The 11,747-nt window shown below is 51.8% G+C and overlaps 1 protein-coding gene across 1 annotated transcript in view; it reads right to left on the reverse strand.

Annotated features, from left to right (window-relative positions):
* PPP2R5C (protein phosphatase 2 regulatory subunit B'gamma) overlaps nucleotides 1-10,151 on the reverse strand; it is a 142,236-nt gene extending 132,085 nt beyond the window's left edge. Inside the window, exon 1 of the mRNA XM_007953119.2 lies at nucleotides 10,058-10,151. Coding sequence (XP_007951310.2) covers nucleotides 10,058-10,151 — 94 coding nt within the window. The remainder of the gene's footprint in view (nucleotides 1-10,057) is intronic.
* Between the last annotated feature and the right edge of the window lie 1,596 nt (nucleotides 10,152-11,747).

The following is an 11,747-nucleotide window of genomic DNA, read 5'->3' on the forward strand; positions in this document are numbered from 1 at the left end:
AGCATCTTGAAGCCCTTCTGAAGACAATTCTGGCCTCGAGGACCCCATGAATGGAGCTCTGCAAGCTGGGGGGTCCACAGGCCCCTGTGGACCCCAAACACTGGGGTACCTTCCTAGTATCAGGGTTCTGAGAGCACAGGGATTACATGCCACCCCTTGACAGGCGTGGTAAGAGCACTGCAGGTGCAGATATGCGGAAGCCGTCCACAGACCCCCAACATGTGCTCCTCTTCCACAGAGACACCAAGAATGAAGGACCAGCAGAGGAGGAGACACTGGCCTTGTTCCCCTGGAGTGAGCACTCCTGTTTCCTTACTTTCAGAAATGAAGAACACTGTGATTGACACATTGCTCACATAATGTAACAACAGACGAAAATCCAAGCACCAGGATTAAGTTCACACACGTCAATGACAAAGGAGAGACTAAAAATAAAAACCTTAAAGAAACAGTGCTGACAGGCTCAATTCTGTGACAAACACTACGATATTAAAACTTTGTAAGATATAATGTTATGGTTAAGATCCCCTCAGTTCAAATACTAATTAAAAAATCCCAGCACAAAGGAGGAGTTTGGAGTTTAATGAAATGAGATTTGACGTTAAGACGTTAAACTTGGGACAGCAAATAGCTGATCAGAAAGCAACACCTGCTTTTAACAACCACCGGCAGCCACGGCACGTGAAGCTACCGTTTGGGACTAATCACAGATGACAGCTCTAATTCGAAAAATAAAAATCCTCATGAATTGTATGTTAAAACTCTGCTCCAAGAGTTAAAAGTTGGGCGGGGAGTATATAAATGCTGGTGCCTTGTTCTATGCCAGGCTTACCAGAGGGACCCACAAGGGGACGGTGTGGGGATCAGGAAGTCCACCTGAGCAGGGGCTGGGGCTCAGCTCGTCAGGTAATTTTATACACCAGTGACAAGCAGTCCACAGAGCAAGCTCCAGGACCCAGCTGCCTGCAGGTGGTGAGATGTCAAGCTAACTGCCAGAGATGAGAAGGCCTGGTAAGTCAGCTACGGGGTGGGGCCCGAGAGACTAGGGAGATGGACAGACAGAGATACGTGCATCAAGACGAACTCCCATGGCCAATACAGTTGTGGAAAAATAAAACAAACCACGGCTAAGATGCTGGGCTCTGGAGCCTCACACGAGCTGCCATCGTGCACAGCAACCACTGTGTCACGCAGAGTTTGACGTCACTCCAGACACCATTCCGTACGTCATGTGTATCCATCCACACACTCACTCTCAAACTCCCAGAGAGGTGGGCTGTGTTAAATTCCCATTTAACTCCCATTTGACACTCCATTTCTAGGCATAGAGTGTGAGGAGCTCCCGAGCCAGTCAGCCCCCCAGAACCCTGCCCATAAACACTAAGTACCCTGTCTCAAGTTCAGGGACTGAACCGTGGTTTTATCTCAGAGGGGCCTTAAAGGCTGTTACACTTTAATAAAAGACCAATAAAAAAGTCAATAACATCAAACAAGGCACACAGGCCGAAAGTACCATTTGGTGAGATGGAGCAGCTTGAGAACCCCTCTCCAAGGTCACTGTGAGCAGCAACCAGGGGGATGCGCTGGGTGGCAGGGGACCCCGCAGCCCTGAGGCAGTCAGCACTGAGCCCAGGGCCACCAGGAACCAGGGTGCCGGCTGCAGGGTCCCACTGGCATGCAACCCCAGACAGCCCAGCCCACAGCCTCATTAGTCCACTGACAGCCACCAATCTGTCAACAACGTAGTGAACTGAAAAGATAGGGAAAGCCAGAACTCAAAACACAAAGGACCACTTCTCACGATTCAGGAAATGACTGCTAAGTTATGTGTTTCCTTTGCACACCCTTTCTAAACCAGAACATTTTAAAGATAGTCCCCTCCAACACGAAAAATGCGATCGACCTGGAAGATGGGTGAATGCCTCTGGTGCATCCACGTCCCGAGATTCAAGCACCAACTGTTCATATCGTAGCATGTCTGCTCACGGTTATTCCTGGGTGATCGCGTGAAGTAAGCTGCAGAGAGCCATGCTACTTCACCACATACTGCAGTCTGTACCCACTAAAAACAAGGACAGTCCCCTACAGACGTACATCTTTACTGTACCTAAGAAAAAACCAGACTCACTGCTGTCGAGTCGATTCGAGTCATAGCGACCCCACCTCGGGTTTCCAAGGCAGTGTATCTCTATGGAAGTAGACTGCCCAGTCTTCCTCCAGAGGAATGGCTGGTGGGTTTGAACCACCAGCCTTCTGGTTAGCAGTCAAATGCCTTAGGCACTACGCTACCAGAGCTCCCGCACCTAACAAAACCAGCAAGAGATCATTCTGTCCCTAACTTTCCCCAACTGCCCCCCAAAAGCGTCCTTTCTAGGATTTGCTTTGTTTTTTAAGATGATCTGATCCAGGTTCTGATTTCTGAGCCAGTTCTCAGGTCTAAACCCAAAGCAGACTGCTACCTGCTGTAGGAGTGGTCTGTCTGATGCACTTGCATCCTGGGCTTTCCAAGACCAAAAATAACAACTTTTCCTTCAAGGGCATTATGGAGCAATGGGGGCTCAGCGACACCCACTGAGATCTGCTATCTGCATGGTCGTCCAGAGAGCTGGCTCTCCGAGCCCCAACACCCCACGCTGACCCTGTGCTCACACTCCAGGGAGAACCCTCGATGCCATGGAGACACCCTGGTGAACACGTGTGATGCAGTGAATCACACTGCCTGGCTCTTTTAACCATAGTCTTGGTGACTCCCGCCAGAGTACTGGGTGAACTATGCAAATATAAAATGCTGTGGCCCATCAAAGGGACTGGCTAGCTTGTTCATGAAGTAAACAGAATACATGCTACCCTTGTGGGGGTGGAACCACGGAAATAAAGTGCATGCACCCTAATGTGCTGATTGGTTAGCTCTGTCATGCTGCCAGGCTGCAAACGAGCCCTCCCAGGGGCAGAAGAAGGAACTCTGGTGACGCAGTGCCTAAGGCATCTGACCGCTAACCAGAAGGTTGGTGGTTCAAACCCACCAGCCACTCTGCAGAAGGAAGATGGGGCAATCCACGTCTGTCAAGATTTATTGTCTCGGAAACCCAATGGGGTTGCTATGAGTCGGAATCCACTTGACGGCAGTGAGTTTGGAGTTTGGTTTGAGAAGGAGAAGGGGGGAATCTCACCGCCATCAGGACAGAAGAACCCAAGTGGAGTGAAGCGTGCCCCTGTACCTGAGAACCCTGCACTAAGATGGCAGAGCCAGGGACAGAGAGTTGGCAGAGCGTCGGCAGCAGCAGCGGAACTGAGAAGCTCGAGAGGCTTGCGGGCCATGGAGCAGGGAAGCTGAGCGTCTCTGGGCAGGAGGCTTGCCGGTGGAGTGGGGGGTGCCCATCGGCAGAGCTAAAAGAGCTCTGTCACACTTGCCCGAGCAAGGCAGGGGGAGACTGTCCTGACGGAAGGATTGTATCCTGAGTGCTCCTGAACGTGAAGTGTAGCTGTTACCTCCCTAATGAACCCCGCGGTCGTGAGTATTATCTGTGCGCTCAGTGTGGCTGCTGCAATGACCTGGCAAACACAGCACAGGCGCAGAGTACGTGGCGGGGGCGGCGGGCGAACTGGGGGGAAGCTTTGGCGGGGGCAGCGTGTCTGGCCGCATGGCAATAAGCTGGGGCTGCCGCCGGTGACTCTTCCCCGGCTGAGGTTAGAGGTCGGAGGTGTGGCCCTCACTCCCTTTTTGCAGCTCAACTGCCTTCAGGACGTTCAGGGTTTTGGAGGACAGAAGAAACTCCAGGAAGCCATGATTAGCCGGCACATGCGGAAGAGAAGTGGGCCAGCAGGGACAACGACATCAGTTTTCCTCCGTACAACAAGCCCTGGTGGCTGAGTGGTAGGACATTTGGCTGCTGACCAGAAGGCTGGCTGTTCAAACCCACCAGCTGCACTGCAGGAGGAAGACGAGGCATTCTGCTTCTGTAGGGATTTACAGCCTCGGAAACCCAAAGGGGGCTGTTAGGAGTTGGAATCGATTGGATGGCAGTGGGTTTGGTCTTCTTTCACACACCAACGTCACATGCAGACTTTTCACAAGCTCCCACCTGAACCTGAGGTGAGTTCTGAACTCCAGATGCTTGAATACATTACACTCTACAGAAAACAGCAACCATCAAAAGGCAGGTGAACTGCGGGTGTGTCGACAGCTGCCTCCCAACACTCAGATGGGGTGCACAGGCTCTACCCTCAGACTGGCTGTGACTTGAGCTCTTGTTTCATTTCTTACCAGCTCTGTGGCCTTGGGCAAGGGGTGCGCCTTTGTCTTCTAGAAAAAAACCAGGGATATAATGCCTCACAGTGTCAGAAGGATTAAGTCAGAGAAGAGATACTCAGAGGGTAGGCAGCGTGGCCCCGGCCCAGTCCATGGACTTCCACCAGTCTCACTGGAATGTCTGGTAGCACAGAGGGGATGGGGGGACCAGGACTGGACCCCATGGGCTAGTCGCCTCCAGGAGGCGGCCCACCTCTGTCCTGCTCACTCCACAGGCAGGAAGGCTGGGAGGAACAAGTGAATTAGCGTTTGTGAAAGCATGCTGCAGTCTGCCAGGGGCTGTGGGATGGAAACCCACACTACCTTCGTGATTACACCTGACACATGGAACCAGAAGTAGGGCGGGGGACGGGTATCTCCAAAACCACTCCGTCCCTGAGCTGCTCTGGTCCCTTTCCTGAGTTAAAAACAGGCATCCACAGCAACAACAACAAAACAAAACAGAACAACAACAAAAATGATAGCGAGCCCCCAGGAAGTACTGCTGGGGCGCAGGCCACGTCAGCCGTGGCAGACTGGTGGGGCTGCTGCGGTCGTTCTCCTTTTGTGGAAACAAACAAACAAACCCTGTGCGGTAACCGGGGTGGGGTGGGGGGCAGACCAACCGGCATCACAGACCATTCTGTGCAGAAACTAACTGTCAAATGGGAACCTGTTTTGCTGCATCTGTTCTCACCAAACAGCCGCAAAGTGCACACCCCTTTCTTGACTGAGCACCCTACTTCTTGATTTTTCTCAGTTCTCCTACACCTTGAAACCGTTCTGGGGGTGCCGCTTTTGCTGCAAGGCAGGCGCTGCGATGAGAAAGCCGCGAGCAGAGACCACGCCCACTCAAGGGAAGACTAATCACATGTGCTCACGCCACCGCCAGTGGTTCCTTCGGTTACCTTCCCCACGCCAGGGACACAAAGCAAATAGCTTAAGCCAGGGTCACGGTCACCATGTCTGTGTCTGAAGGGCACGTCACAGAGAGCCACCCTGACACACAGCAGGCCTGCGAAGCAAAGGCCTTGAGATACTGGTCAGAGAGAGAGTCCGAAGCCTGCTGTGGTCCTTGGAAGTGTCTTTTATTTTGGGTCATCACTGCAGTATTTCTCCTTCCTAATTTCTGGGAGTGAGGAGAACACGGGTACCCAACTCTGTTTGCAGGAGGGCTCCACATTTGGCAGTCCACCTGCATTGTGGGTAGCTGTGATCATCGTGACACTGACACTGCCCAAGGTCATTAGATTCGGGGGCACAAACGACAGCCAATGTGCTTGGCTCTGCACTCGCCTCCTGCACCCCTTTCTGTAAACCCAACTGGAAAGGCGAGGCTTCAATAACTTGGTGACACAAAAGCACTCGTGAGAAAACAAGCTTCTCCACAATCAGACCTCCCCTTGCGACGACAAATGGGTTTACTTAAAAAGAGCAATTTGCTCTCTGGCCCCCAACAGGCTATAGCTACTCCTGTCTTTCAAAGGAAGACTCATCAGAGGGGGACGTTTACTAAAGACCGGAACAAGAAAGGCGCTCATCGACTTTCCTGAGGCCTGGGGTAGAGGTCGGGTGGAAAGACATCAAGACTGCTCTCTTCCCCTCTGCCATCTGCATATTCTGGAGGAAGAACAGGCCTGGCTTTCAGCCACACTCACACCTCACAGCAGATCAGGCCCCGTGCGTGTGGGGAGGCGGCCCCGTGCGTGTGGGGAGGCGGCCCGGGGCTGAAGTTCCACCTGGAGCAAGTTTCACTATTCTTAACAGGTAATCAATGAGTCACAGAATGGTCCAGCAGGAACTGGCAGATGATGGTCCACAGGCCAAACCTGGTCTGCCGCCTGTTTCTGTAGATAAAGCTTTATTGGAACAGTCACACCTAGGTTTTATATATAGTTGCTTTCACCCACAAAGCCGAAAATAATTACTATCTGACTGTTCATGGGGAAAGTTTGCCAACCCTGGTCTAGAATGGCAGTGTCCAGTACAGCAGCCATTAGCTGTGTGTCTGTTTAAAGTAATTAAAATGAAGCAAAATTACAAATTCGGTTCCTCAGTGGCACCGGCCGCATTGCAGGGGCCGCTGCGCTGGATGGCACCCCCATGAAGATGCCACTGTGCAGATGGCTGTCTTGGCAGCACTGGGAGCACAGGACTGAAGCAGTGGCATTCAATTTCCAGCCATCAGGTTCTAGGTGACAGGCTCTCCTTTCAGAGAGAAAGGCTAACCCCGGCTGCAGACAGACAGACCCTTAACTTGAACTGCTGAGGTACGCTGCCCACCATGTCATCTCAAACTGCAGACTAACCACTTAACAGAGAGGAACTCTCCTGCCTGGGAGTGCCCAGCAGCCTGGCCATCGCTGGCCTACAGGCACAGCTCGTTTTATCGCGTGCTCACAAACGGCAGGTCCGTGGCCAGCCGGGCAAGCTCATCGGTGCCATTTTTCCAACAGCACGTGCTCGTCTCGTATCTGTGTCAGGTTTTGGTAATTCTCACAAACACTTCAAACTTTTTCATGATGCTGCCGTGCACGTCATGACAGGAGAGTGTAAACGTAACTTTCACATGCACTGGGAAACCTGAAATCGCGTGACCAGCTTTACTGCGATACCTGCTTTCCTGCGGTGGTCTGGAACCAAACTCGTGGCATCTCCAGGTCTGCCTGCGTCTGTTCACTTGGGCGCCCCCCTTGGCCCCGGTGGGCTGCAAATCTGGAAAGGCCTGGTCGCTCTACTTACATCCCAAGTTGGGACCCTGCCTGGCTTGTGGTATGGACTCAACACATATCTATGAAATGAATCAGTGAGTGGGTCCTGAGAGCAGAGCTGCTTTAAAGAGGCCACCGACACACACAGATGGATGGTGACAGGACGCTGTGACAAACTGTTACCATGTGGTGGGATGCCCTTCCACAAACAGCCAGCGCTTCTGTTTTAAATGAGTTGTGTGTGTGTGTGTATGTGTATATACATACATACATATATATATGTGTGTGTGTGTGTGTGTGTATACACACACACAAAAGATCCTAAACAAAACCAAAGTCTGTGCTTGGATTCCGGCTCCCCCACTTCCAGCAGGTTATTGAGCCTGTGTGTGCACGACCCCTCCTCCCCGGGCCGGTCCTGAGGTGATGCCGTCACCCAGACTGCGGAGCAGGACCTGCAACCCCATGCTGCCCCCCCCAGGGTCAGCAGGTCAGTTCCCGCTCTCCCGCATCCCTCTGGCTCCAGGCTTCCAGGCTGGGTCTCCCCACCAGACCGTGAAGTCCTTGGGGCAAGGCCGGTACCTAAGCCATTGCTAGTGCTCCCCTCAGCACTGGACACTAAAACCACCACCGCAAAACTCCCTGCTACCGAGTCGATTTTGACTCATAGTGACCCCTCGTTGGGTTTTCCGAGGTGGTAAACCTTTACAGAAGCAGACTGCCCCATCTTCCTTCTTCGGTGGGCTTGAATCACCAGCCTCTGGTTAGCAGTCAGGTGCCTAAGGCACTAGGCCACCAGGCCTCCTAGAGTAAATCTTTATGGAAGCAGACTGCTCCACATTCCTTCTGTGGAGTGGCTGGTGGGTTTGAACCGCCAACCTTCTGGTTAGCACTCAGATGCCTTAGGTACTGCACCACCAGCACTCCCTACTGCCACAGTGAGCATCACATCCACTGGTGGCTACTAACTTCTGACCGTCACGCCAACCAAGATGCTAAACAAAAGTTTGCTAAACCTCACAACAGGCTTGCTCTGAAAAGCCTTGGGACGAAGCTCTCTCAAAACTCTGTAGTCAGAGGTTACTTCCTGGCTTGAAATGGAAAGAGTCAGAGGCCCTGGATGGTGACCCATTTTTGAAATTTCAAGTCTCTTTCAGGTTAGTTAATAAGGGGCTCTGGTGGTATAATGCCTAAGGCATTTAAATGCTAACCAGAAGGGAGTGGTCCAAATCCACTAGCCACTCCGCGGAAGGAAGACCGGGCAACCTATTTGCGTAAAGATTCACTGCTTCGGAAACCCAAAGCGGGTCGCTAACGATGCAGAATCGATGGCAGTGAGTTTGGATTTTTTTTTTGGTTTTTCAGGTTAATACACTCACAGCTTTTCCCTCCACAATCACAGAGTGAAACAACCGACTGCCCAACCACAGCAAAAATCCAGCCCGACCAACATAAGGTGTCAGGCTCAGAAGAAACAAAACGAAACGGAACAGCAACGTGGTGTGGGACGTAAAATCAAAGGATTCTATTTCAGAACAAATTCCACAGTTTAAAAAATGCCTAGTACATTAACAATCTAATAAAATCAGAAAACTCACCAGCTCTCCCCCCCACCAAAAAAAATCAATGTTGCATATACGAACACACCTTAGAGGAATAAAAATACACGCCTTAACGGGGAAAAAAAATCTCTTACTGCCAGCTTATTAGTCAGCGTGCAGGGACTGACTGAAACCCAAATGCAATGATATTGTCTCCTCCCCCTTGGATCCCACACCTGCTCTTTCCTGGGCGCCCTACAAGCCTGCCTTGCCTGCAGGGTGTTCACCTTCACTGGCTTCAGGCAAGAGGGCTTGCGGGCCACAGGCCCCGCTCTGTTTCGGCCCACTGGACCTTTGTGTGCGGCCCACTGGACCTTTGTGTGCGGCATCTCCCGGGGTACCCTCCAGGGTCTGAAGACGCCTGTCCGGCATTTTCAGTCATGCAGCTATCAGTCAACCAGAAACCATTTCCCCACCCCCTCCTTCACACAGGGCCTTGAAGGAGAGTGGGACAGTGAGAGGGCAGCTTTGTTAGGGCACAGCCGTGAGGGCACACATTTCAGTGGTTTGAAGCTTTCCCCAAGTATGAACAAAACACTCAAACCACAAGTATTTAAAATACCAACTGGACACAAGTCTACCACTATCTTGACAGCTATATGCCCATTAATTAATATATCTATTAACATATCTTCGGAAGGAAGGCTGGGCAATCCTACTTCCGTAGTGATACTGCCTCGGAAACCCAAGGAGGGGTCGCTATGAGTCGGGGCCGACTCGACGGCACATAACAACACAGCAACATTAATATATCTACAGGAATTGCATTTTAGGCTAAATTTTGAACACAAAATGAGTAAACTACAAACTGATGTTCTCTGAAAGTGATCTGTGCAGACAGGGAAAACTTGTTGCCATTTTAAATTCAAACGGCAACACCGGAGCCCACCTACATGAACAGCCCCTGCCACTCAGAGGAAACGCTAACACTCCTGGAAAGAGGACCCACAGTGGGCCCCATCCCTCCAAGCATGAGCCCGCCTCGCTGCTGGGCTCCGCGGTCAGAAGGCAAGCAGCCCTTTGCAAGGGAGCTCTTTGCTCCTGGACTCGGAATATTCCCTGGAATGCTGGACTCTGTGGGGGGACCTGTGTGGTCCTCAGCAACACACATGAAGCAGAAACCGTACGCCCGCCCCTCCGCACCGCACCCAATGCCTTCCCCGGGCAGTGACCTCACATCCTCTGACATCAGCGCAGCTCCGAAAGGGGGATGGGAGCGAGCCGAAAGCAGAAAAACCAGCTTCAAACGATGCCTGCAAGGCCACGCTCCCCTCTCAAATTCGGCCAGAGTTTGTAAAACGCCAGCCTGCAGCGGCACAGCCGACCGCACCGCCCGGGTCTGCAGCAAAACGGAGCGAGCCCTGCAAGCCAGGACTTCCTGCTTTTCTTCTCGGCAGCACAATAGCCATTTATTAACCGGCCGGGGAGGCGCCGATGCCAGGGCCACGAGAACTTACCTCGGATGTGTAGCAGGGCCACGGGCTGGAAGGGCCCGTTGGAGTTGGCCGCGTCCACCACCATCCTGCTGCCAGCCCTGTTACATGTCAACATCTAGACTCGAGCAGGCAGGGCAGTGTACTCCTTAAGGCAAGAAACCAGCCTCCATTTTAGTTTAAAAAAAAAAGGCAAACTGGAGCTCTCTGCAGCTGGAGGGAACTGGCCGGGAGTGATGTCAGCGGCACGGGCCGCGCCGATTGGCCGGCAGCCGCAACTTCCAATGACACTGGGGACTGAAGGGAGAGGGCGCTCTGCGCGGCTGTCAGCGAGCGCTGGCTCGGGTCCTGGCTCGGTGCTGCAGGCGCGGGTCTCGGGAACTTTTAGGCAAGACCCGGAACCCTCAGGGGACAGGGCTGGAAACAGGATTCTGAGAGACAGCAGCCGCGCCCCGCCCCGCCCCGCCCCCCTCCCCCGGAAAAAAAATAGTGTGTGTGTGAACGTGCGCGTGAACTTGAGACTTGAGCCTTCCCCGACCTGGTACCTCAAATTCAAGGGTTTCTTATACCCACCTGACCACCTCCTAGTTCCCGTTTCTAATTACCTTCACGCAAGCACCCTATTTAGCACTTTAGCACCCAGCTTTCCATCCTAAACGGCTACTCAAACATCACAATCTCAATCCATTAGTTTAGTCTCTTGTTCAAATTCCCCTGCGACCAAGTGAGGAGTTTATAATCCCCTAGTACTGATTTTTCTCAAACCTCTAATTTTTTTCTTCAGCAGATTAAGATTTAACGAAATTACACGGAGAATGGCAGTTTCTTTATAGTCAATAGTTGGAGAATGTTACAAATTACATCACACCACCTGGCTTGGGAATTTAAAAAGCATAAAAGGAAAAGTAGCATTTCGTTTTTTTGACCCTAAAGATGTCAACAAATTTGATAATTTTAAGTTTTAGATATTTTGTTTAAACTTTAAATTTTAAAGCTAAAAAATCCATTTCACTTATTCCTATACGGCTATCCTCAGAAAAGTTTAAGGTAAAAAGCTGTTCTGAGGAGAAAGGCATCATTTCTAAATGGCGTATCTTATTGAGGTGGCGGTTTGTTTTTCACAAAAAACACGATTCCCAAAAAGGTTAGTGCTAGTTCCATAGGAAAACCAGTGGAAACCCCGGCCTTTTCCACACAAACGAGAAAGCAAGTCTCTCTGCTCAAAATTCCCACACGCCCGTCTGCCCCATGTGCGGAGCAGAACCCAGAGCCCGTTAATGAGGAAACGGAATGAATGGCAGCAGAAACGCCTGAGCCCTGTGGTCGCACACTCCGTACACATCACGACCGAACCCTGGGGCCTTCAGGGTGCGTATGCACATACTTGCCCCATGAAGTCCTCCCTCACTACAAGAACGTGTCACCTGTCCTCAGGTGTCTTCGCAACAATTCCGACTCATCGATCCCGCAGGGTCCCCTGGGCTCTAACCTCCTGGGAGCTCCTGGGTGGGTATGAACCGCTGATCTTTTTAAGTGGCTGCATGCTTAACAGTTGTGCCACCAGGGCTCCCTGTGCATGATACCATTATAAATAAATAAATAGGACAGGCCACGCTCCCCCCACACCTTCCCCCAAGCACAAGAAGGGCTGCTGGAATACACCTGACCCATAAAACTCTTTATGCACAGCGAGGTGTGGGCGCCAGGAGGGCCG

Source organism: Orycteropus afer, unplaced genomic scaffold, assembly GCF_000298275.1.
Source record: "Orycteropus afer afer isolate SDZICR_OR568_19922 unplaced genomic scaffold, OryAfe1.0 scaffold00371, whole genome shotgun sequence".
NCBI lineage: Eukaryota > Metazoa > Chordata > Mammalia > Tubulidentata > Orycteropodidae > Orycteropus > Orycteropus afer.